This window comes from Trachinotus anak, unplaced genomic scaffold (genome assembly GCF_046630095.1).
Source record: "Trachinotus anak isolate AG129_WGS33_773 ecotype Australia unplaced genomic scaffold, CSIRO_AGI_Tana_v1 ptg000021l, whole genome shotgun sequence".
NCBI lineage: Eukaryota > Metazoa > Chordata > Actinopteri > Carangiformes > Carangidae > Trachinotus > Trachinotus anak.
In genome coordinates this window covers 8890401-8917069 of record NW_027273872.1, presented here as the reverse complement: position 1 = coordinate 8917069, position 26669 = coordinate 8890401, and the positions used below count along the sequence as shown (strand labels likewise).

Sequence of the window (26669 nt, the reverse complement as noted above, 5' to 3'; positions counted from 1 at the left end):
TAAATTCATACAAAAATCAAAAATAATTTGGATTAATTTTGTATCTGTTAATGCACAGTCATAGCTCCAATGTCTAGCACCAATAAACTACTTTAGCTGTTGCATAATTTCACTCGCAGCAGCTATAAAACCACAGTATAATAGCTTGACCTATTACACTTCATAATTATATTCAGCATTAAGTCATAAAGTTATAGCATTTGCTTTTTGTAGACACTACATCTACGCTCCTTTCTCTCAGATAAAAGCTAATCCTTTGATCTTGTCCGCCAGACAAATGCCTGTTTCAGTCCTAATCAGGCTTTTATGCAGATTATTTTGAGCGTGGCGGGAGGGAACAACTCTGTGCCTCAGGACAACTGTGACAGAAAGAAAACGGGCTGTAAAAATCAAACTTGTGGCAGACAGTTCATTCAAGAGAGGCTTGAAAAAAAAAAAAAGAGTCACCCAGTGACTGACAGTTTGGAGGCACCCAGCTGATACTGTCTGGGTTAAAGCCACTGCTGTGAGGAGCTTCATGTTACAATTTTGCAGCTATTATCATAAATGTTGCTAAGTGATATTGTGTCACTCCTGGGGTGTGATTAGTTCATGCGATTCAATTTTATTTGTATAGCGCAAAATCACAATTATCTCATGGCACATTACAGGGTAAGGCCACAGCCTTACTGTATCATAGAGAGAAACCCAGCAGTTCCTACAAAGAGCAGCACTTGGCACTCAGGGTTGGCGGGTGTCTGCCTCGAGAGAGAGAGAGAGAGAGAGAGAGAGAGAGAGAGAGAGAGAGAGAGAGAGAGAGAGAGAGAGAGAGAGAGAGAGAGAGAGAGAGAGAGAGAGAGAGAGAGAGAGAGAGAGAGAGAGAGAGAGAGAGAGAGAGAGAGAGAGAGAGAGAGAGAGAGAGAGAGAGAGAGAGAGAGAGAGAGAGAGAGAGAGAGAGAGAGAGAGAGAGAGAGAGAGAGAGAGAGAGAGAGAGAGAGAGAGAGAGAGAGAGAGAGAGAGAGAGAGAGAGAGAGAGAGAGAGGCAGCAGCAGCTATATATACTGTTGATTGTAACAACAATTATAGTTATACAAATAGGTCATGGTGTTATCATATGTACTATTTTGTTATAGTGGAAATAATAATACTAATACCTATAAGTCGTGATGTTGTCAGTAATGCTAATAAATAACAGTAATAATAATGAGTGTTGTAGTGGTAGATCTGGACCCTGCTGCTCCAGAAACAGAGATACCTGCAGAATGACTCAGGGATCAGGGTCAGCTGCGCAGCAATGATCCAGAAGCTGGAGCGGGCGGCTCAGCGCTCAGTCCCAGAGCAGGGCGTTCGTAAACTGATGTCAGACTGGGTGTATTGTGTTCAATTCAATTTTATTTGTATAGCGCCAAATCATAATATACATTATCTCAAGGCACTTTACAGGGTAAGGTCAAGACCTTACTTTGTTACAGAGAAAAACCCAGCAGTTCCCACAAAGAGCAAGCGCTTGGCAACAGGGGGGAGGAAAAACTCCTTTTTAACAGGAATCAACCTCCAACAGAACCGGGCTCAGGGTGGGCGGCCGTCTGCCTCTACCGTGGCCTTGTGTTGAAGACATCTGACTGGCGCATCCCTCATTCCCTGCCCATCGACTGGGTACTGATCCTTCACTTCTTGGACTCTTCTCAAGCTACAAGTGCAGAATATCCGTCTGCATATTCTAGTCGGGGCACCTCTGCTAGCATCAATTATTACACTTTATTACACTGAAATGAAACAGAATATTAAGCTCATTAAGAAGTGAGCGGAGCAGCTACATCAGACATCAAAGGGCACATATTTAATCAGTGCAGTGGCTGTCGTTTAGTTACCATGTCGATAAAGAGATGAGATGTGTATATGGTGGGAAAATGTTGCAGTATTCAATATTATGGAAAATCAGGCCAAGCTTAGTTAAAGAACAATTTTCTGTTGATCAGCTGATTGATTAATCATCTAACTGTTGCAGCTCTAGGTAGTTGGTCTGTCTCTTGTAGCAGTGATGGAAACCCTGCAGTGGAGATAAAATCAAACATGTTTTGAAACTGTCAGTGTTGTGGTCAGCTGATGATGGCGTCCTGAAGAATCTCAAAATGACTCAAATTGGAAAAGTGAGACAAACAAGATGGGGGTGAGTGTGACCTGTGATGACTCTAGAGTCATACCCTGAAACGTTTGTCTGGGACAGACTTGTAAACATGCTTTCACAAATGATACGTACCTTCTGTAACTGAATTTCACTGTATATGCTGCAAATCAGAGAACATTTTTTAAACATATTTACATTTACCTTCAGAGCAATGCTTAAACAAGTACAATATTTAATGTAACTGAACTGCCTCCATGCAGCTGTCAGGGTTGGAAAATATCTGTTCACCCTCTGAAGTGGTTGATGCATCCATGTGTCCATTTGCCAAAATATTTCATTAAACAAGATGAGAAAAGAGGCCAGTTGGTTTCCCTCCAGTGCGACTGGTGAACTACACGTGGCTAATACATCAGCTGCAGCCAAAATCAAGCACCATTTGGCTCTGCTGCTGGTGGTCCCGAGGATGATTATCTGGGATGGAGAAGAGCTGCTTTGCATCTTGACAACATGTAGCCAGGATTACACTGTTGCACCAAAGCCTGGCTTACTGCTGCGAGTCGAGAGCAGAGTGGAAATATTTGAGTTGTTTTTTTTTTTTTTGGAGGAAATGGCAGCGACATTGAATCTTCTAAAGGCCTTTTTATTTAATCCACTCATGACAAACAGCTGTCCAGAGGTCGATGATGTCGTCGACTTCGAGTTCATTTGTTATTCAAGCTGCCTCTTTAGTTAGCTGTCTGCCACGCCAGGATTAATACTGGACTGTAAAACAGGAAATTCATCATATTTTTTCTGTAATGCATCATAATGAATACTTAAAAAGTGCAGTGTTATCTGGCTGCCCTTGTATCTGTGATAATAAGTATTGTTGGGGCGTCATAAAGCCTTTTTTTATCATGTATTTTGTAGAACAGCTGGAGTGTCTTGAGAGCTTTATTCAGTAATTTGACAGTTAAAGACATTTTTAGTTTCTGTGAACAGAATAATCTGCTGTGCTTGTTATCCCCTCGTCTGTCCTCACCCCAGGAGCTGCAGTCAGCGCTGCTCGTTACTTGTATTTGATGACTTCATTAAAGCTGACTGTTTATTGGTACCAGTTGTCTGTTTAGTGGATTGCATGATGGACCACTGAGTAATGGTGATTCTTATCGTCTGATAGTGACGTTGTCATGCAAACCTAGACGATGCTCTCCCACTCACGGACAGAAAGTGAGAACAGCATGTATCAGATCTGATTCAGTCTTTGACCACTGGAGCAGGAGGCAGTTAAGTTCAGGAGATGTTATCCGTGTGTGCAGTTAGGAGTTACTGTAGCTAATAGGTGTGGTTGATTTAAGGGCCCCGCTGTTATCATTAACAGAGCTGTGAAGTCAAGTGATCAACATGCTGACCTTTTGAAACATCCTTTGAAAAATCCTACATAATCCTCCATATTGTCTTTTTACAACTCAATGTAACACAGTGTCGTTATAGCCTGTAGCAGCTGAACAAGAGCTGTCTCATCGGCTATGTAAACACCCGGCGTGTAGCACATTGTTCCATTCCCTCAGGACATGATGCACTGTGTGTTTCTGCTGACAGTACCTGTTTGTTTGGAAATAAACTGAAGAGGAGTCATGTGCAGTGCAAACTCAAACTATAGAAAAATGAATGAAGACTAATCACAAATTGACAGGTGGTGTCTTTAAAGGGCGCAGCAGAGACTAGAGACGATCTTATTCCTACTCACATCAACCGACCATCACCCTCTGAAACTGCCAATAGATGATCTCTGTCTGTCTTGTCAACTGTCCCGTCTCTTCCTGTCAGGGCCGAGAGTTCTAGTTTCAACGATGAAAATACAGCAGCTGAGAAACTGAGCTAAGTGACCTGTGCATCTGCTCTCCTCTGCTCTGTTTACACCTACACACAACAAGCGGCGCTTAAATGACAGTCAGCTGCTCAGCTGGAGTAACATTCACTTACACTATCAGTCCAGTATTCACATTACCTTTGTTTTGGTCCTCACCAGCTCTGTGTCTGGCTCTTTAACCCATGATGCTCCACTGTTTAGCAGCTTGAACCTGTCTAAGTTTGTTTTTTTTTTTTTAACTGAGAGTGAATCAAGCTACTAGATTGCAACAATGAGCTTAAAGATGGTAAAGATGAAAATTCTGTATGGGTCTGCCACTATGAGCAACTTCGTCCACATAACACACAGTTATTGTCCATATGCAAATATTGATTAGTGCAGCTTTAACCAAAAACAATGATCAAACCTCATGAAACAGATCATTAATGGAAAAACACTAACTGACGCCTAACCAACGTGGAGGTGGTACAATTAACAGAAACCTAACTGAGAAGGTAATCTAGTCGGTAAACAAAAATTTAATTAATTGAAGTCTACTTAATTAAGCTGATATAAGTCAATGTAATTACCAGGACTCAATATATTTTCTAGCAGATGGAGAGAGAGAGAGAGAGAGAAAAAGAGAGGGAGGTGGAGGTAGAGAATGGCCAGCATGTTTCAACATATTTCTTCAGAGCCTCTCTTCCTTATTTGAACCTTATCTCTTTTGTCTTTGTGCTGTCAGGGTGGCCCCTGCGCCCTGAGCCTCTGGGTGTTAAGACTGTTGACTCTTTGATATCGTCTGCTTATGCAAGGCTCTGTTTGTATCTCTGTCTGCACAGTTGGACCCCTGCACGCGCCATCACAGCGCCAGGGTTTGATAACTGGAAAGGAGCTGTGCAACAAGCCCATTTGGCTATGCTAATAGCATATGCCATTTAGTGGAAACATTTATCCAAAGCTCCTTACAGTGTTGCGAGAGTATGCGTTTGTGTACCAGTGGCTCCGATGGGAATCCCTAACCCTTTTAGCATGAAGGCGGTCTCCGACCCATGGAGCCAGTAACAGACAGGAGCCACTAACCCACATTGTGTCACTGCTGTAATTTACCCAGTTTCCCCTCCAGGATCAATCTGGCTCATCCGTTTTGGAGCCACACATGACCACAAAGGATGTTAGAGATAAAAACCATCACCGGTCCACACAGTTTTATCTCCACACTTATACACACAGCTCCTAGTAAATCTTTTGCAAATGTGCCTCATCCTACTTCAAGCATCACAACAACATGTTTAAACACAGAGATAAGCTCTCTGTAAGGGCTTTAAACAGGTTGTTTGTTCACTGTCTAATCTCTTTCTCTTTTTTGGGGGAAAAGCACATTGGGTCCTAAAAGTAAGTAAAAAGGAGCTCCACATTCGGCTATTGATTCTTCTGATCAATAAGAGGATTATTCTGACCTTCGCAGATAGATGCTCAACCAGACCGCTGACACCAGAGGTGGCGTGCGTCACTGCTGTGACCTTGAGCTTCTAACACGAATATGCAGGCTGATAAAGACGAGACTGAGTCATTGACATGTTTGTTTTAGATTTTATGAAATAACTTAACAAACATATTTGGGTGCACCTGACCTGCACAGACTGAGGGAAACTGGAGAAACCTGGTGTGAATGGGTCAACACGAGTTATGCACTTTGGTATGAGAGGGAAAACCTAGGAAATAATTTGTTTTTAAAATTGTGAAAGTAATGCTGTTTTTTTTTTTTTTTTAATTAGATCGACTTCCAGCCCTTTCAGACTTAAACTAAGTGATCTCAAAGATGCCTGAAGTTGACTGTGGAGCACGAGCTGCCGCAAAACTTCTCCTCAAGTAAAGAAAAAGTAACTCCTGACATTCCTGTTCAGCACCGTGCTCTAATCCAAGTCTGTGGTTTCCAAATGGTTTGGTGTGAACCAGGTTGTGTAATTGTCTCATATCCAAGGCTAAAATGTGAAAGCATGCTGCACTGAACAATCCCTGTTTTAAAGAATCAAGTTTTACCTTTTAAAATGTCAGAAAATAGTGAGTGATGACCAAAGCGTCATGTTGTAACTGCTCATCTCAAAACCAAAACTCACAAGCGGTGGGACTCTTTGGACTCCATGTGCCTGTTGCACACCATCAACATAATGTTAACTTGTGTTCATACAAAAATTGATTTTGGGTGTCTGTGAATTGATTCAAATGCGTAAAATACAACATTCACTTCCAAAATGCAGCATAACAGTTTCTGTTATTTTTTAGTCAGTTGAATCATTCAGCTCTAGTGGCTTTGGATTGATAATTACTCCTGTAAGAATCAAACCTGTTGAACTTTGTCCCGTTATATTGAATATGAATCCTTGTCTTTACTCTCTGAGAATCCTCCACAGTGATGCCAGCGTCCACATTTGTTCTGAGTGGGGTAGTTGAGCTTTTGTTCCCTGATCAACAAACATTGAAAATAAACTTTTTTTTTCCTACATTGCCTGGCAAATAAAAAATAGTGTATGTACAGCAGGTTCCAACCACTGCCTCTGTTTTCTTCAGATTGATTTTTGCCACTGAAAGTTTACCTGTGAAAGTCGCCTGAGTTTTCTTGCGGCGGCTTAACTTTCTATCTCGCTGGTGTGATCAGACGTGTGAATCTTGGCTCCTCTTGCTCGCTGCCTCTGGGAGAGGCTTGCTGACAAGGAAGAGTACTCTATGTTCCGTTTTCAGTATCTTCCCCCTCACAGCTCACTCTCAAACACTTTTAGCTCCAAGTCAAAAAAGAAAGAAAAACATCTTTAGCCTTGCTGCCAGTTCTGTATCGTACAGCACATGATCGCGTCAGAGAACATTTTGTTGTATCCTCCTCTGATACTTGGTGTCTAATCTGACATTTGCTACACGTCCTATTTTACGATTCTCACTCTTCACTCCTACAGTTTAACTGTAGAAATGCTCCAAATCTATGCAGGACTGGGCCTTGACCATGTGTCGGGCTCTGGTCGCTCTGTGTTTTTGTCTGACCTGTGAGGCGTATTACACATTAGCTTCACTAACTCCACTGCTGGCCCTCACAACCTAAACTCAAAGCTCAATTATTCAAGTGTTGCTGCTTCTTGGCAGCGCGCGCGGCCTCCTGGCCCGCTGCAGTCTGCTTCTCTTTGGATCGCGTCTATTGTCTGACTGATTTCCCCAGGCACCGGGCCCTGGCAGGAGGATTGAGGGCCATCAAAGAGAATTAAGAGGAGACAATAACAGTGTGTGTGACGGTGGATGTGTGGACGCTTGTGTGCTAACTTGGACAAAAGCACATTTCCAGTTTTCTTTTTTTTGTGTGTACTTTGTGTGCATTTTTTTTTTTTTGCAATGCGTCTAAGCGTGTGTGTGGCCTCGGTGTGTGTGTGTGTGTGTGTGTTTTGAAGTGAAGCCAAAGCTTCCACAACAAGCAGAGGCCTCTCCTCCTGGCTCTATCCACTGGTGCAGGCCTTCAGTGTCCGTCGCTCCAGCTGGCATCCAACTTATACTGAGGCCAAACACTCCAATACCCACAGGCAGGCCAACAGGGGCTCTCTTTGTGATGCCCGAGTGTGTGTGTGTGTGTGTGTGTGTGTGTGTGTGTGTTCCAGTGTGTACTTAGCAGCTACTGAGACAGTTGTTCAGCTCATGATTGACTGCGAATGTTGTTAATCTGCAGACTTGGCTGAATCCTCAGGACGTGTATCAGTATGTCTGCTTTGGTTAGGGCATGAATTACATTATATTACTGTCTTATAGTCAGTGAATGCAGAGGAAGCCGAAAAGCTGCTGTGTGGCGGTAGCACTGTCTTCTCACTTCACCACATTGTAGAATCCAAATCAGTGGTTGAAAGACAGAGTAATTTATGATCTGTAACGTTGCTGCATAAAGAAAATTGGTTTGACTTGATTTTTGATGTCAGTTGATTCGCACATGAATTGTTTCAGTGCTATTTTATGTCTGTAAATGTGCTTTTTGCACTTTTACCTATGGGGATGAAACAGTGTAGAAATTTTCCCACTGGGTAATAAACTCATGGCAACACCACCATTACAGATTACACCAGATATTTTACAAGTAAACACGTGTTGGCACATTTTCTTTTACCTCCAGATGCTGCCACCTTCATCAGACAGGGTTTCCAGATTGACTCAATGTTATCAGGTTCCCTTTTAGCTCTGGATTTAAATGACCAAACAGGTGTTTTTGCTTCCTCCTTTGACACCTAATCCTCCACCACGGTCGTTGGTCAACTCTCCCCATCACGTGATAAGACTCCAGCACATAGACTTAACTCAGCCCTGGTATATTAATGACCACCAGAGAGTAGAATATTTCTTTTTATTGTTTTTAACTGTCTGAGAGAACAACACCATCTTTGACTGAATAACTAGTGGACTCTCCCATCGCTCGACCACGGGTTGGATGATCTGGCAAAAAGATCATATGACAATCTTTTTGGGTAGATCCATGATCTTAATCACAAGCTACATTCTGTCTCTGCTCTGATTTTATTCTGAAAAAAATCCTGACTCGAAGTTGTAATCCGTGTCTTTCCACCACCTTGACACTTCTTTTAGGTGTTAGGCTGCTTTTCACCCATAATGCTGTTTTCTATTTATTAGTTGTGTCACAATCAATCTCACTTGTTGCTTAGTTCTTAAGGAGTATTCGTTCAGACAGCGCTGTTTTTTATTCATGAGGTGATATCAGTTTTATTTAGAAAGTTCAGCGGCTGCTGACCAGCCAGCCCCAGCTCGGGTTGTCCTGCCTGCAGACAGGTCTCTCGTCCTGCATGTGGACTGTTACTCCACTGTCTCTGCCCACAGCCGGTGACTGTGGTTCCTGTTCTGCTCCAATGTAGGACTGCGACGTGTGTTGCTACGGCAAACTCGCGAAGGACTGCTGTCTCCAGCTGCAGTTAGTGGGCTCGCTGTTAAACAGTTAACATGGTCTGGTTAGCAGCAACTGAACTTTTTAGAATTAAATGTGTAAACATAGCATCCTTTAATGACGCCATCTGTACGATTCATCAGAAAATTGGATCATATGCCAAAGTGAGATCGTCCACGATATAAGGTCGACGGATCAGTTCACTCAGCCTTCTGCTCACCTCGCTTCCTCCCACACAAGTTGATAACAGACCTGTCTGTCACAGGCGGACTGGCTGTCAGGAGCCAGAAATCCAGCTGCATCGCAGGGTTTTTGCCGTGCACCATGTATGAGCCAGGACTGGGACCACTGGCCAATCATGGTTTATAATCAGACACTGTAGCGTTTAACTAAGTATCGATAATTAGTATTTTACAAATAAGCTTGACCACTGACAGGTGAAAATGAACCAAATGGGTTTTATGTCTATTAAAAAAAAAAAAAAGAAAATAGACAGTGTGGCTGGTGAGTGAGTTATGTAATCAGTGTGTATAAATAAATATATATATATATATATATATATATATATATATATAAAGAACAAACGTGACTAAGTTTCGAAAATCAATATCAGGGCCTAAAAGTTTACTACTGCTTGTCATCGTCACTTCTATATTTCTGCACATTATTGCAGGTCTTAGCACGCAGCTTCAGATTTCTACTAATCAACAACTAAAAGCCAATGCTGCTAAATCTCTGTCTGTGTCTACCAGCTGCTACAAGCTGTGGCAGGTAAACCACAATCGCCTGGACTTCCAGCACTGCCATAAAAACTGAAATGCTGAACGTGGGCTGTCAGTTCTGGTATTTCCCAGCTTCTCTGGCCTATTGACAAAACATTTGTTTCTGTTCCTGTTCCCAAGGATTCTGGAGTTGTGTTTGTTGGCTTGAGCTGTTGCTTTGGGGCACCTTGTGATTGTGGTCACAAAGGGTTTTTACAACAATCAGTGCACAGGATACAGTTCGTCCAGCGCTGCCAAATGGATATTGTGTTGTGAATTTGGCATTTTAATCATGGCTTTTTGGACACAGTTCGGTTAATATATAGCTGCTTCCTCATATTGTGGTAAATATTTTTTAAAATGAGAATTTGCTAATAATCTGCTATAGCAGTATTTTAATTCACCATTTGACCCAGTTTATAATAATTCATGCAGCACTTTGGTTTTTTTACCAGATAAAATAAAAGCACAAAATGTATTATAATGAAGAATAAAATTGTGCTTCTTGGCTGTAACTGGGAATCTGCTGCTTTGAAATGTCATTTGATACAGTCCTTCTCCTCTCAGGGGTCAAGTAGCTCGACAAACCTTTCACCCCGACGCAAAGTCAGACCATTTCAACTGTCAAATGTCACCTGCGCTGCTATTTCTGCCTTTCCAAGAGGCAGCTGAGCTCCACTCTGCTTTCACATTGTTAAAGATGGGCACCAGAAACCAGATCAGTCCTCAGACTGTTTTACATGTAGGGCATTTAGCTAATCTCCATTTACCACCATCACAAATGACCATTACTATGGTGTAGACTGCAACCACTGTCCTGAGGATATTGCTGAGACCTCAGAATAATTTAATTTCCAATGGATTTAAAAATATATTTTGTTAAGAATTAGGTCACATTAAACTAATTGTAGTGAATCACTTTTGACAGCAAAGCACAAGTAATATCATTTACCCTCTTAAGTCTGTTGTGACCATCAGAAAATTCTTCCTCTCCAGCAGCTTCCTGAGGGTCTTTATGCAGCTCACTGTCGAGTATCGTCCTCTGTTGCATCCAGCAGTGTAACAACACTGTAATATCATCATGTCAGCACATTGCAGTTGTGCTGTTTATTTGTAGACAAAAACTGCAACACCAGTGACAGTGTTAATACACTTAGTGTGTATCTGGAGGATTAAAAAGAACATGATCCAAAACTGCTGCTGACCTTAATTTCTGATACTTACCCCACTTTTTACTTGATGGTAACCTTTTTATGAATGAATGAATACCCACAAATGGAGCACAGCAGGTAGCCTCATAGGCCAATTTTAGTTCCATTCCTCCTGCAAATGATGAAATCTCATAAACCTGCACCTCCTCCTGCACAGTCAGCATAAATCAGGGAGAAACATTTGACTGATTACGACAAGCGTGTGCAGTTAAGACAGGTCTGTGAACCTGACTTGGAGCACTCATCTGAGCAAACTTTTTGAAAAAGAGTAAGAGAATATGGAGTATGAAAATGTTTCTGCTTAAAGCCCAATTTCACATCCCTACTGGTTGTGGCCTCACTGTGGACATGAGGCTTGAGCAGCAACAGAGACAAGTATTCTGTATTTAACAAGAAAAATACAAAAAAACAGCAAAAAAACATAAATTGCTTTTATCCGTTTATTCATCTGGTGACTCATCAATGAGCATGGGCTGATAATATGGCAATATTTCCTGTCATATGCGATATTTTTCACAATATCAAAAAAACCCCTATAATATACGTTAATATCGTGTCACAATATTTTGGCTTGACTGTATTGAGAGATTAAATTCTGGATATCGCCCAAGCCTAACCTCCAAACTTATCTTGTGCCCCTCTGGGGGTCCTGAACTCAGGGTAAGAGGATGAGTCAGCAACAACCTCTGCAGTCGAGAGCGACAAGATACCTCAGATATCAAGCAGACATGCCACCATGAGAACGTCTTTTTAAAGGTCCCATATTGTTTAAAGTGAGATTTCCATGTCTTTTTTGATAATAAAGCAGGGTTAGGCTCTATATTAATACAGTGAAAGTCTCAAAGTGCTCAGTCTGCAGAGAAATGCCCACGGCCTGTATTTTAGAAACTGAGCCTTTAAAAAGAGACATCAGGACTTCTGTAACTTTGTGATGTCACAACAAAGCAGTCACCGCTCTCAGCCATGCCCCAAGCCCCACCCTCCCGAACCCACTTTCCAGCCTGGTGGCATTTGATATTTCTGAGTTTTAACCTGAAATCTGCCATGTTTTTAATCAATCACTCAGATTACAGTCAGCAAATCAGAAGAGAGGCTCAGAGCCTTTCTCTTGATTGGCTCACCGACCTGTTGTCACTATAAGTCCAGAAAGAAGCTTGAGAGAGGAGATGTAAAACTACACTGAGATGGTTTTTGGTTCTTAAAACCACAAATATATCTTCTTATGGATATCAACACTTGGAATAAAACACAGGAAAAGTGTAAAATATGGGACCTTTAAGTTTTCAAGAGCAAATATCTGCAGTTTCTAAAAGAATTACATCACAGGACACTAAACAGCAACATCACTGTGTATTTGCAGTCAGCCTCTTTATATTCACATACTACAGGCTTTCTATCATGTAACTCTTTGTTATTTGTGCTGTTTTCATCAACCAAAACATGAACCAACAAGCAGGATCCATTAAACAGGGAAAGACACCAGCTGTAATCAGAGTCCTACAGTAGTTTCTCTGGTTGTAGAATTTGATTGATAAAACCAGAGCGGCTGGTTACCGAAGGTGTTGGTGGTGTGACTGTGAATGAGTCGGTCTGTGGGTTTGCGGGAAACCGTTGCTGCTCGACAGGTTTCAGTGGGAGGACGATGATTGCCACACTCTCATCGTGAATCACTACAGCATGACAAAAAGGCCAACAGAGTGGGAACAGATCCACGAGTCAGGAGAGACGCCAGTTTTTACTTTGTGACATTTAAATTGTATCTCTCTGGATGTTTTGATATATTTGTTGAACAGCTGCAACAATTACTTCACTAATTTGTTGGTCGGTTGAAAGAAAACAAATCATCATTAACTTAAATATGAATTTTTGTCGTTTTTTTAAAGTTGAAATTCTCTAGTTGCGGCTTGTCAATAGTTGCTGGTTTCCATAGACTTGTATAAATGTACATTGAATATTCTTTGAGTTTAGGACATTCGAAGATCTTTTCTTATACTCTGAGCAAACAGGTAGATGTTTTTCACTGCTGTCTGATATTGTAGAGACCAAATGAGCGATTGTGATCATCTTTTACCCAGTTAGAGTTGTTTAAATTGTTGTACTCATGTCTCTATTGAAAAACAGATTTCACTATCAAGAAATCAAACAGTAAACTGTGTTGTTGATTGTTCCCCTGCACCACCCAGTATTGTGCACTACTGTTGTAGCTGTGGTAAACCGTGTCTGCACTGCTGCCACAAAGATAAACGGGGAAGAGAAAGCAGAAGTGGGGCTGAGCGATAAACAATTAAAATTTGTATCCAGAGGGCCACGGACACAGCGACCTGGCAAATCACAAAACCCTCGTTAAACTTATCAGCCAGTGACGTTTACAGACTTGGAACGGGATCCTCAAGTGAACGGACAAATGGTATAGTAGATGATAACGTGCTTAGACAGCCAGGAAATCGGGTTAATATCTGTGCTGTGTGGTTGGAAACCTGATTAGAGAGAGGTTTTATGTGTAGAACCGAACCTCGGTTTGCATCTTTAGCACTTGGCCAACAGGACATGCATGCTCTCTATTGTGCTGCCGATGTGATGATTTCTAAGTAATGTACTTTGCTGGCTTTCATATCACTTCTGGCCTCAAATGACCCAGAATGCAGCAGCCTCAGTTAAGAACTGAACTGACCTGAACTGAACTCAGAGGGGGTGTTTATCTTTTCATATATACGTCCCCTCTAGTCCTCCAGCAGTGTTTCAGCACCACCACGATTGCTGCTCCAGACAGTGAACAAATATCTGTTGAAAAGAAAACATCTTCAGTCTTTCTGAAGGTGTTCTCTTATATTTACCAAGTCTCAAAACCACAAAAAGAAATAGCCAATAAATACACATATCTTCCATATACTATATATTTCATGGTATTGATATTTTTGGGGTTTTTTGGCAGTTATGCACAGTGTGCTCTGCTCCAAATATGCAGGTACTCAATTTTGAATAGTTCTTTCCACAATTTGAAACCAAACTGGATATTTTTAGGTTTTAGACTGAAGGAAAGAAGTAATTTTCATAACTCACCCTGGGCAGTTTGAACAGAAATTTTAAACAATTTTCCAACATTTAGTAAACAAAATGATTAAATCATGAAGAAATTATTTTTCTCAGTTTGGTGTGGAAGAGCTGAAGTCAAGCCCAAAAAGCACCTTTTTAGGATGAACCGGCAGGCTGACTGCGAGCCAGACCTCATCACTCAACGTCAGTGGAGGCTGTTGTAGCAGCAGATTAATGTCCATTGTTTCGGAATGAGATGTTAAACAGTCACATATGGGTGTAATGTTCAGGTGTCAAGATATTTTTGCAGCTCACTGGGAGAGATTTGTCTTTGTATCTTGCTGTAGTTTTAGCCAGACATGGCTCTGTGCTCATTTCACCTTGTTTTGATTCCATATTTGTCCTTGTTGACATGTTGAACTTTTCAAGCATAAGTAACAACTTGAAAGCAGATGTCCACATATTTTTTTTGGAAACCCTGAACATTTAGTTTTCAGTGCAGACAGTTTATGTTCTCACACCTGTCTGAGCAAACCAAACAAAAAGAGGAAACCCTGTTGAGTTTAAAACAACTGTTTCGATCACGTTAGGTGAGAGCGTGACCTCAGCTGAACTCGGCCGACGCACAAGTATAAAACACTGCATCACTGAGGAATCGCCCGGCGTCATGTGACGATAACATCTGTTTGAAGCTCATCAGTGTGTGACGGCTGCTCTAATAGGCAGCACTGCTGTGTGTGTCCTCAGCAGCCCCTGCCACATTTCATCTCTGTCGACTAACTGGGTTAATTTCACGGTCTGATGAGCAGACAGAGGCAGGTTGGCAGACTTGGCGTGGTCACCGGAGACTTTAAAGGCTGTGTGTGTTTTTTTTAAACTGTTGTGTGTGTGTGTGTGTGTGCGCGCGTGTGTGTTTGGAGGAGGATGAAACAGTGGTGGGTGTTCGCCTGGCATTCCCTCTCCCATCGTGACTGGAGTGGTCGGACTCCTACAATTAAGCAATGACTCACACAGCGTGATGGCACGACTAGTCACTGCTGCCCCGGCTGGGAAGCAGAAAATCTGTTGCCCTCTGTGGAGGACGACCACAACTTTCAGGAACACTTGTGTAACTTGTGTGTCAAAGTGGTGATACATGAGGTCCTCATGTGTTTGCCCTGTCTTGCCCAGAATTCATTGCGTTGGTATTTGGCCTGTCAGTCAAACACTGTGGGTGGTACTGCGAAGTATTGTTTCCACTGTAGTTTGACCATGTGTAGTGGCTTTCTTCTCTTTGATTACTCACCAAACCCAAACCAAATTTAAAGCTGTTTTTTAAAGGAGTAGTTTGATTATTTCCCAAAATGCTCTTAGTGAAAATTTACAGGAAGAAAAAAAGTTTTTTTCCAGATGTTTTTGCTCTTTGAAATTTTCCATTATTATTATTATTATTATTATTATTATTATTATTATTATTATTTAGAGTAAGGAGCTAAACTCCGTAATTGTCACGATCTGCCCTAAAATGACAATGTTTGGACTTTGTGTTTATGATTTCCTATTTTATTTTGAAATTATTTTCCTTGTGTCCAATTACTCTCGTCTCCCTTATGTATCTAATGTCGGGCTTTACACCAAATGACTCACATTCTTGTGCTTCCTGTTTGGTGCTGGGGAAAGCATCATTGAACGTCACAATTTGCATGAGCCAGGATCAAAAACTGACGCTGATATTAAAGATGTTAATTGTTTAATTGAAACGTTGGAAATTTGTCTGTGACAGTGAAATGGCTTAGATAGTTGTTTGATGTAAGGTCAGCATTAGCTTAGCATAATGACTTAAAATGAGGAAACAGCTAGCCTGGCTCTGTCCAAAGCTAACAAAGTACCTCTAAAGCTCACAATTTAAAGCATCATATCTTGTGTGCTTAATCTGTACAAGAAAATGAAGTGTAAAAATATTATGGGTCTGTTTTGTGACAGACTGTTTCTTGGCCAGGACCAACAGCTTCCTGGAGTCTCCGCTGGCTGCCTGGCAAACAGTCACATAATCCTTGTAAGACGGTGAATGGTTTGTACAAAGTTGTTTTCCCACTTTGGTTTTGGTATGGATTAAACAAACTAGATATAGCATGAAAATAGTTGAGCATGAGAATGGGATCGAGTCTTGGTAAATAAGTGTGTTTCCACAAGATGTCAAATTCCTTTAAAGCTGAACTGGCTATAAGCTGAGCCACTATTGTGTTGTCACCATTAGCAATATCTAGATGGTTTTGAGGCAGCCATCGCTCCCTCCTTTCTGACCTGTCCGTCAACATGTTGCCAAGTCAAGATTCCTAACTCTGCCCTCTCTCCTCTTTAGGCTCCAATGAGAGGCTCTCCATGATGAGCAGCTAACACTGTCGGCCGCACAACCGCAGGAAGAGACGTGGCTGCTGCACCATCCACAGTCGACGCATGGCGGTATTAGGGGTAAGAGCCGCACTCTTTGGTTACCCACAGTGCTCCTGTCTGTGCTTTCATAGCCTCAAAACAAAAGGGAAACGTGTTACCAAGTTTTAGCCATTTAATGCAAATGGGTCAATACCGTGTTGTGTTACTCTCTGTTTATTTGTCAAGCTTGGCTGGAAGCAGATGTCATCTTAGGGGTAAACCTCAGTTCCTGTTCATGTTTATGTGGATCCCAAATATTGATGCTGTAGCACAGCAGCGTGTTAAAGGTTTAACATTTGAATTTAACTTGATAAATACAGATTTCAGAAACTGAAACTACAGCACTCCAATGTTGATTTTAACTTTTTCAGTTTAAAGGACTGCTAATTATAGTTTTCATGACAATTTACTGAAGGCAACATTTTCAAATTACCTGTTTTGTCAGATCAAATTCTACATATCCGTATTCCTCCATATACAATTTTCTATCATAGAAAAAACCCAGCATTACTGCTTGAAAAATTACTTCAATGATTATTAAAGACTAATCTGACTAATCACTTCAGCTCTGTCTATTAATTAAATTCTTTATGAAAATCAAACCAAAATTTCTCTCAGTTCCTGAAAGATCTGAATCTTGTCCATCTGCAAAGGTAAAGATTATAACATCTGCATTCATCAGGTGTCTTTATCTCCTTCATATCTCCCTCAGTGTCCAGCTGTGTACAGTTCAGCAGAGAGCGGGTGGAGCCTCTAAATGATGGATGTTAACCTCCTCAGTGTCTTATTCACCGGACACAACCATCCATTATCTGAATGTTGGCCAGGTGTAATTTCACATCTGATCATTTGGCTGAGAGACGGTGGTCAGTTACCATGTGTTTACTCCGGTAGAAACCTGGTTTATGTGTTCCCTCTATGGCAACACATGTATAATATGTTTGTGCATTAATTGCATCATATTGTTAAATTAACCTAAATGGAGAAACATTAAATTTAACTTTTGATTCCTTTGTGTCAAAGCCGCTCTGAAAATCCTGGGGAAACAAACTTGTTGATTTGATGGATGGTGGACACAGAAGCAGTCAGACAAAAACACCAAAAAAAATAATAAATGAATGGTCTGACAAACACACCTTTAATGTAAAACCCCTGCACAGCTCCCAGAGTCAGACCACAGCAGCAGCCGGGCAGCCGAGCCGTCTCCTCAGGGTGTCTATCACTGTGTCTGAGCCGATACTGAAGGTCTGCCTCCCTCCACTGTCACCAAAAGAAAAGCTCTTTTAAAAAGGCAGCTCAGACGTTCTTATTGAATTTCTTGTTTTAAAAGCTGTCCCTGCCAGAGATGAACAGAAAGGCTGCAAACAACAATCTGGTCTTACAATTATAAGTGCTGTGCAGTTTTAGGGCATTTGTGGCCCTATACTCACTGATTTCATCCAGTCTCCTGAGATCATTGATGTTTTTTGTTTTTTTTAGAAAATCTCTTTAGAAATAGTTCATGAGTTTGACGACCAGAAGGTCCATGATAACCGACTCTAACCTCTAAATCACTTTGTACCACAGGATCAGGTCCTTTCTCTTTCTTTTTCTTTGTTTATCTTGTACACAGATGACTGTTGTCGTAAATATAAACATCAACTATATTGCAAATTTGGGGACGATAATCTTAGTATGTCTCCTCTCAGTCAGTCAGATCAATCACATGGATCCATAATTTGTGAACTAGATTTAAATGCATCCAAAACCTTAAGGAATGATGATCTCACCAAAACACAGACAGTTATAGTCATACAGTGTGCAACGAAACCGATTACATCACTGTGCAATAGCATAAAAATGTTAAGTGATTCAAAATAGTACTATCTTATTATAACTGTGTTGTTTTATGTTGAAGTGAAGGGTATTTGATCTTATGCAGAATTAAAAGAGGTTAGATTGACTCAGCTCTGTACTCACTGACTGACATCTGTGGTCCTCATGACTTGACAAGCCATTACATTTGTCCTGTGTAGTTTTAAACTGTGTCTGATGGATTTGATATTTGCAGTGTTCTCCCTTTTGTATAGCTGTTTATGTTGTTTTTATTCTGTAAAGAGTACTGTGTATTACCACTATTACTAGCTGCTTTTTTCCTGAAATGACCCGCCAAAGGACTGCAGATGTAAATTAGCCTGAAGCTGTAATCTGGTGCAGCGCATCAAACGGTGACATGCATATGATCCCTTTTATATGAAATAAGTAAAACAGTAAAAACTATGTTGAAAATAAGTACAACTTCAGTACAACAGAAGTGAGTCCACTTGTGACTTCCAGTTAAAGTTAACTGCATGAACAAGGATATAAAATACTCTCTGAAAACACCACAACCTTCTCACTTTTGGTTGTGTCTTATGCAACATGGCTCCACATGGTGAGAAACTGAACAAGAAACCAGACTGTGAGACGTCATAAAGATGGGGAGGGAACAAGGGCATCAGTGGGCTACTGAATGTAAGCTGGAAGAGTGCACAGTGTCACATCCTCAAAGTGACGCTACGCACTATTCACTATTGACACAATCTTGCATTGAAAAGCACAGCAAGGTGTTTCTGACACAAGGATTGTTCAGTTCTTCCTGATATTTATTGCTTTTATGTGTGTGGGTGAGCTGCCTGTGTGTACCTTTGTTTGCAACCTCTCTTTCCTGGAATTGTCCTGCGAGGTACAAATAAAGTATTTTGAATTTAATTGAAAGACTAGGGGAGACCTCTGGGCTTCTGCTACCACCCAGAGGTGCTTGTTATTTATATTTATATAATATATATATATATATATATATATATATATATATATATATATATATATATATAATATTATATAGTAGGAGTATCTAGCTGTAAGCTAATCCAGACGTTATCAAAAGGAATTGATGAAGTTGCTGGAGCAGAGGCATCATGCTGAAGCATCTGAGGGATGGGCTTATTATTACCGTGTCTTTGAACTGCAGTATCAGCGCAGTGTTATTAATGAAAGCTACAGTGTATGTCTTCATTGTTGTTGTTTTTGCAGTAGGATAGCTGGAAGCTATCAAGTGGGAAAAGTGTTAGTGTCTCACAAAATCTAGCACTGATTTGTCAAATAATTGTGGTGGAACTAACAGCCAGCAGGATCAGATACTAACAGGAGGGGAGGTGAGCCGTGGCCTCGGCTGACTCCCCCTGCATCTGCAGTTTTCAAGCCATCGAAAGTCATTTATGTTTCACAGTTTTCATAGACTTGATTAATTAATTGCGAAAATATTTGGCAGCTTAATGAACAAAGAAAATAATCGTTAGCTGCAGTCTGAGGCACAAGTGTTCCTCAGGATAGATATTGTTAAAGCCACCAACCATTTACCTTTCAGTTAATTATGAGAGCAATTACAAGCTAATGTTTATCACAGAAACCAGTTGCCTCGAGGTAAACCTGGAGTCCTCAGGGCCCCTGAGGGTTTGGGGCCCCAGGTCTGGTCTGAAAATGTTGTTGTTTGTAGTGTCACTTAAATGATTCCCACATGTTTTCATTTATTGGCTTCTGTTAACACACATGTGTCTGACTGTGTATGTCAGGACCTGTTATTTTAATTGTCAATTCACCTGCCAATTATTTATTAATTAATTCATTTTTTGATTGTTTCATTTGTATAATGCCAGAAAACAGCAAAAAGAATTACAGTTATAATTTTCCACTGACCAAGGAGACATCTTCAGCTGTCTTGTTTTGTTCACTTTACTTGCAATATGTGACAAAGAAAAGCATCAAATCCTCACATTTGTCTTTTAATATTTGGTGAAGCAAGACAAAGACAAAGAAAGTGACACAACACAACACAACACAACGACATACACTACCACAGTGGGACAAAACAACTGACAGCTTTTAGTGAGTGATTTATATTTTTACTTATTGAGAGGGAGGAAATCACATCTAAATTATAATATTCTATAATTATTATTTTTTTCCTTTCATCCCAATTGGGTGTCAGTTATTAGTGTTTTCTTTTGTGCCCCCCTTCTCTCTCCTTTTTGTAGGGCTGGGCAGAAAACAGGCACTTGGTTTAAGTTTGGGGTTGGGGGTGGGGGAGTTGGGACCATCCACCAGTGAGAGGCGCACAGCACTGGGAGGTGGAAAGTGTTTGGTTTGTAGTTTTGTTGTGGTCCAGTGATATTGCTGGGGAGATGGAACATATTTGTTCAAATTCTCACATTTGATAGGTTCAAAACAACAAATATTTAAATTTTTTGATGAAAAAGAAAAAAGACTAAAATGATTATTTGATGATCAAAATAGTTGCAGATCAATTCTGTGTCGATCGACTAATCGATTAATGGACTGACTGTTGCAGCTCCGCTGTATGTGTTTGTCAGATTGTAGGTTTGGGAGCATGTCCATGAGTTTATTGGTAAGTGTCAGGGTGTATGTTTAGTAAAATAAGATCACATTTGGTAGTGACCTCACAGAATCCCCACCGCCCGCTCTCAACACATCAGCTGAGCCTCTCTGTTTGCCGAGCTCTGTGAGAACTGAGTGGACTCCCGCTGACTTGAAACCACAGTTACTCATTCACTTACTCAACACACTTTAGCTTCTGTAAAGCAAATCACTGCTTTCAGCATCCTGTGCCTCTTTTAAAGCATGAATCACCCGCCGGGCTCCCTGTCGCAGCCTGTTTGACACGCTTGTCAGACTGTGAGCGAGCAGGTACGCGCTCAGCTCAGTGCAGCACAGCTCACAGTCTCCACCTGTGGTTTGAAATTGGCAATGAGGCGTCACTGCCGGCAGTAAGTGACTGCTACCTGCCTTTATTAGTGGGTTTGTCTCAGGTAAGAGTCAGAATAAAGAGCAGAGCGGTGATGAAGCGGCAGCATCAGACAGTCCTCCAGTGCTGCAGCAGACTCTTCAGTTTGCTTCAAAGAGGCTCAGAAGCAGAGGATGAAGACACAGGAGATGCAGCAGCTGTGGTTGGCATAAAAGCAGGAGTGAAAGCTAAGTAGCTCCCAGGGTGCAATGAGAACAGGCATAGAAAACAGTGGAGCTGCGCTAGCTGAGATAAAGTGCCGCAGTAATATTCAACATATTGTTCCTTGTTGTGATTATGGGGATATTACTGCTGCTGTGTGGCTTTTGGTTTAATGGTTGATATTGCCTGTGGTCTGAGGTGAAGTGCTGTGTTAAACTGGCTCATAATGTCCTGTGTGCTTGATTATCCTTCACAGAATTGAGGATTTATCTGATATTTGCCTGCACATGCTTGTGATGCACTCACATAGGGCTGCAGGTAACAAGCATATTGATAATCAGTTAAGCTGCAGTTTATTTTCATATTTAAACCATTGGTTGCTGAGTGATTAAAATGTATGAAAATACCAATGACATGTCCATTGCAGACAGATGTTCAAAACCAATTCAGTTAACAGTGACAAAAAAAAGTGAGAAAATCGGCAAATCTGGGACATGAGAATATTTGACTTTTTCCTTGAAAAATCACTGAAACAAATAAATGATCACAAAAATAAATAAGTAAATAAATATACTTGTATCATCAAAATGATTCATTTTCTGTGGACCTGAAGTTCCTGTTCCACACTGCAGGTCACCAATGGGCTGATTGCAGTCTAGATTGGACGAATAAATGATTGCGAATTGTTAAATTTTGACGGAGCGCTGCTATTTTAACCGGTGCAGCTTTTCTAGCTTTAATGGCACTGGTTACCTGATGCTACTCAGCCAATCACTGCGACTCGAGTCAGTGAGATAAATCCACAGGGTGAGAGATGACGTCAGAGAAACAAGTGGGGAAAGAGAAAAAGTTGTCTAAAAGTTGTTCAGTTGCTAAGACGCGAGATACGACTGTTGGAGTTGACCATGAGGAAGGCTAAGGGAAAGTCAAGCTACGTTTTTTAATATAAATATTTATTTATTTATTCTCAGACCTTTGCCTGAGGAAATTTTGTCGAAGTGGACCTCTAATATTTGTTTTTACATCCCTTCTGCCAAAATGTTGCAGCCTGCTCACTGTGCTTTCAGAAATGGTTTTAATGTCCTTTATTTGCACATCTGTGACGTTACACAGCAAATACAATTTGGTCTTTTAGCTGTAATTGTAGAGCAGCAGAGCAGGAAGTGAGCAGGAAGTGGTACATAGTGATGTCTGCAGACTTCACACAGTGGGACAATTAAGCCTTTGCAGAGATTAAACCTGCGGTCTTCTGGTGACAGGGTTTCATCTCTAGCTTTGTGTCAGCCTCCCAGTCAAACAGTGAACCTGTGACCTTCTAGGGTTTCCTTCTAAAATAATGTCAGAAAAGAAACAACAGACGCTGCAGATGAACAATAATTTAATAAAGAGTGAGCATAGTGAATATTTCCAACCGGCATCTTTTTAGTGTTTGCATATAAATGCAGACAAATAGCACAATTAGTTCATGGTCTTTAAATTTTTCTCGTATCCCTTCAGTTATTGATATTGTTGAAAAATGGTTTCAGATTTCTTTCTTTACAGCTGCATTGAAAATACCCACATTCAGGTTTTGTAGAAGCTTTTTTTAAAGAAAATATTATTAGTTAAATGTTCCTCATAAGACCGGCCCCACTGATTAATGACATTATTCATGTTTTCATGTGTACATAGTGTGTAAAAGTGGAACGGTTGAATTCCATCATATCTGCTCAGATCATTTTAACATGTCATGAAAATAAACTGAGGAATGATTTTTGGAATTTTTACTGTTACATGTCTTCATTTTTTTTTCTTCTTCTTCCCCCAGAACCCCGACATGCTGACGAGGAAGATAAAGCTGTGTCACATCAACGCCCACATCACATGTCGTCTGTGTGAGGGCTACCTGATCGACGCCACCACCGTCACCGAGTGCTTACACACCTGTAGGTCCCTCCTCACACAGCAGCTTCCTCTCCGTGTCCTCTCACACATTCTCCCCGCTTTTCATCTCTTTGTTTTCTTCCTGTGTTTTGGGCCTCGTTGTGAATTCTCTCCTTTCTCATCAGTTTCTTGTTCATTCGACACACACCTTGGCTGCGTTTGTCTCCCGGGGTTATCTCGGCTCAGGAGGTGTCACCTCCAGGATTTGTCCCCGACAGGAAGAATCCTGGAGGCAGAGCGAGGCCACTGGGATCCGAGCAGCCCTGTTTCTAGCTGCTCCTCAACTTACAGCACTGCCTTCAGACTGTGGAGCCTGTTTCACCACCAGTGCTGAAGTCCTTGATCTGTCTGTAGGTCTGGCTGGCTGAGTTTTAGACTGTAGACGTCTCTTTTTCAGCCCAGAACTTGATATTTCGCTTCTTTCTCATTATAAAATTCTCTGTCAGGTGAACAAACACAGATACAGTCACTGATGTGTAATCTGCATGTTTATGAAGATGCTACATCATTAGCTGGGTCTTTCCAGTAAAGCAGGATAATACATGGCTGAATTACTATAACTGTAATTCCTGTCACCTAAAACCTGATTATACGAAACATCTTTAGAGGTAAAAATACACTTTAGTAGAAGAAGCATAGGTTACACTTTTGTATTTCTAAGTGCCCTCTTTAGGATGCATCCTTTTAGAGAAGTTTTGAATTCAAATTTCTCTTGTGTCTTTCATCCTGATGAATTTCATAAACTTCATAAACTTGCACAAACACCAACAACAGGGTAAAATTCTCACTAATAAAATGTTTTTATTATGCAAAACCATCTCATTCTCAGTCAAGTTTAATCCCTTGTTGTTGCTGATGTTCAGTTATGATTTATTCGGTGTAATTAGCACATTTTTCTGCACGTATGAGTGCAGCCTCAACAAAGTTAACATGAATAATTGGCTGTCAGTTATTATCATATAGTTTCAGAGACAAAAGGACTGCTGTTCTGTCATTATAACAAGCTTAGAATATTTACACTGCATATGTGATCGAGCGCCTTGTTTTTGGAGAATGAAATGGATTAAGATTTTTCCTGTAGCTTTCTTCCAAGACGTTTGAGAAGTAGATCCTAAAATGAAATCGTCAATAGATTAAATAAAGAGGCAAGTCAGTATGAATGTGAAAATTAAATGTCTTAAATTTTATGGACAGATTTTAATTGGGTTCAGTTTAATTCCTTGATATTTGTCTAAACAGTTTAAATCCCATCTCATGGTGAAGCAGCTGCTTTGCGCTGTTTTGTATTTAGACTCCTCTAAAAGCTTATTTTGACTTTTTTTTTTATTTGTCAAAAGATTAAGTTCGTTATTTTTTATGTAAATGGTTCCTGATTTATGAACTGGAGTTGTACTATTCAGTTCAATTCAAAGCTGTTTTATTGTCATGACAAAGAAAAACAATATTGGCAAAGCATCAAGATGCAATTTCTAGAAATACTAAATGCAAAATGCAACAAACACCAGTTTGTGGTCACTGCTACTTTTGGTTTACTACAAGTTTCATTTCAGTGAGTAAAGATACGCTAATAAGAGTTTGAAACACTTTTCACAGAGTTGTGAATCTCTTTTTCTGAAACCTCTCTGCTCTTCAATGACTTCCTGCTAACAGTGGCACAACATGTTTGAGAGGACGGGAAACAAACAGTAAACCTGCACTGAAGCAGGATTGGGCAAAATTTCGTGTCTGGATACAGAGCAGCCCAAATGCTGCGATATAAGATATTATCACGATAATGGAGATTATATTTTTTCTATATATATTTATCACTATATTATTTGTTAGACAAACTGTTCAATATATAACAACAGCAGTTAAAAGTTTAACTTGTCACTGTTTTTAAGAGATCATTGTTGACATGTGGAAAAAAAACAGATATGATACTCAGACAAAGTTTATGCAGTTGTTGCAGTTGTGTGCTTTATGATGCATGGGACAGTTTCCACTGACACAGAAATGATAAAACTTTCTGTTGTCTGTGTTAAACACATATAGACTGTGTCTGTAAACCATCAGTAGTGAATATGTTTTAGCTGGTAGTGTTAGCAAACAAACATTCTTCAAAGGCAAAGAGAAATGAAAATGATGAAACACTGGGCTTCAGTCGTAGCAGTTCAAAAATGAAAACTTATAAACAACACATTTGTGTGTTTTCTGAAACTGTGATTTCATATTATTTGGAATTTGACCATAACTAACAGTTAAAAGGGTTTACACATTGAATAAACAACCACTTTGTGAACTGTTTGTGAATTTTGATTAGGGAGCGAGTGATTGAAGGCTGTCCAGCAGTTGGACTCAAGTCGCTCTGTGTTCTGGTTTCTAATCATCCTTAAATATGAAATACGAGTGAGTAAACTTTATGTGGCACTTTTCAAAGAAGAAGTTACAAAGCACTTTGCAGAAGGGAGAAAAGCCAAAGAGGAAATGAGGGAGATAAGCACGACGGTGTGTGAAGAGAGCACAAACCACAAAATGTAAAGATTTAACATCAGAAAAAGGAAAAGGAAACAGATGATTTTATGATTTTGCTTTGGGTGTGGTTGAGGCTGCTCCAACTACCTTTGACAAACAAGCTTTGAAAAAGGCTGTTGTAATGGTTGAGGTGTGAGTAAATATTTTTTTCAGGGTTTCTCAGCTGGGAAAAGAAGTAACTTCACATGGGATCCAAAACGTCTGTGTCTTCCAGTGGATTGACATTTACACAATTAGATTACAGTAATTGTGCGTCGTTGTATCTGGGCTCCTGAACAAACTCTGCGCTTTTTCAAACTGTTGCATTACAGAAAATGTAGAAATGCAGCTGTTGACCATCTGAGGGCTGCCTAGCTCTTTCACTGCTCTTGTGAAACAAGTTTTAGGGCAGAGCTTCCTCTTTGATTTCCTCAACCATCCAGCCAGATATTTTCCTGTGTAACCAACAAGGCCTCGACAGGCCTCAGCATGTCTGAAGGCATCATGTGCTCGGCCAGGTTGTGCTGGACATTGATGAGCCTCCACAGACAAAGCCTTCTGCAGTACATGTTGGCGTCTGGTTCACTGCCTGCTGGAGTGGAAAGAAAGTAGCACTACCTTGAAATAACTGTTTTGTAATGTGTGGGGGTCACTGAGTTGAGCCTGATTACCTCCTCTGCAACCCCCCCCGCCCCCCCAAGTTCCCTTTAATGCTCACATGAGATGTGTGTGAGTGGTTAGAGGGCAGAGTGAAACGCACACCGACATCGGGCCAAATGCTGGTGGTTTGACAAGCACACAGCTGATATTTAGAGGCTCTTGTTGTGAACTCATAATTGTCTAGTGCAGCAGAATAAATGAAAGGGGGTCTGTGGAGTTTGGAGCCTGAGGGTGATCTCACTGCTGCTGTGTTTTCAGCAGCAACACTCGACGTGTTTATTCCTTGTTCGACATTTGAGTTGGTGAGAACAATCAAAGCAAAATTGAAGTGAGGAT

The 26669-nt window shown here is 40.7% G+C and overlaps 1 protein-coding gene across 2 annotated transcripts in view; it reads left to right on the top strand.

The window, feature by feature from the left end:
* The window catches only part of LOC139605762 (polycomb group RING finger protein 3), a 60328-nt gene that overhangs the window by 8570 nt on the left and 25089 nt on the right, over nt 1-26669 (top strand). The window contains exons 1-3 of one of the 2 annotated variants that reach the window (XM_071457532.1): nt 5771-5863; nt 16206-16315; nt 23065-23182. In XM_071457532.1, the coding sequence (XP_071313633.1) occupies nt 16301-16315; nt 23065-23182 (133 nt within the window). In that variant the 5' untranslated portion in view covers nt 5771-5863; nt 16206-16300. Of the gene's footprint in view, nt 1-5770; nt 5864-16205; nt 16316-23064; nt 23183-26669 lie in introns of those variants that run through there. The other variant, XM_071457531.1, reaches the window with a different exon arrangement.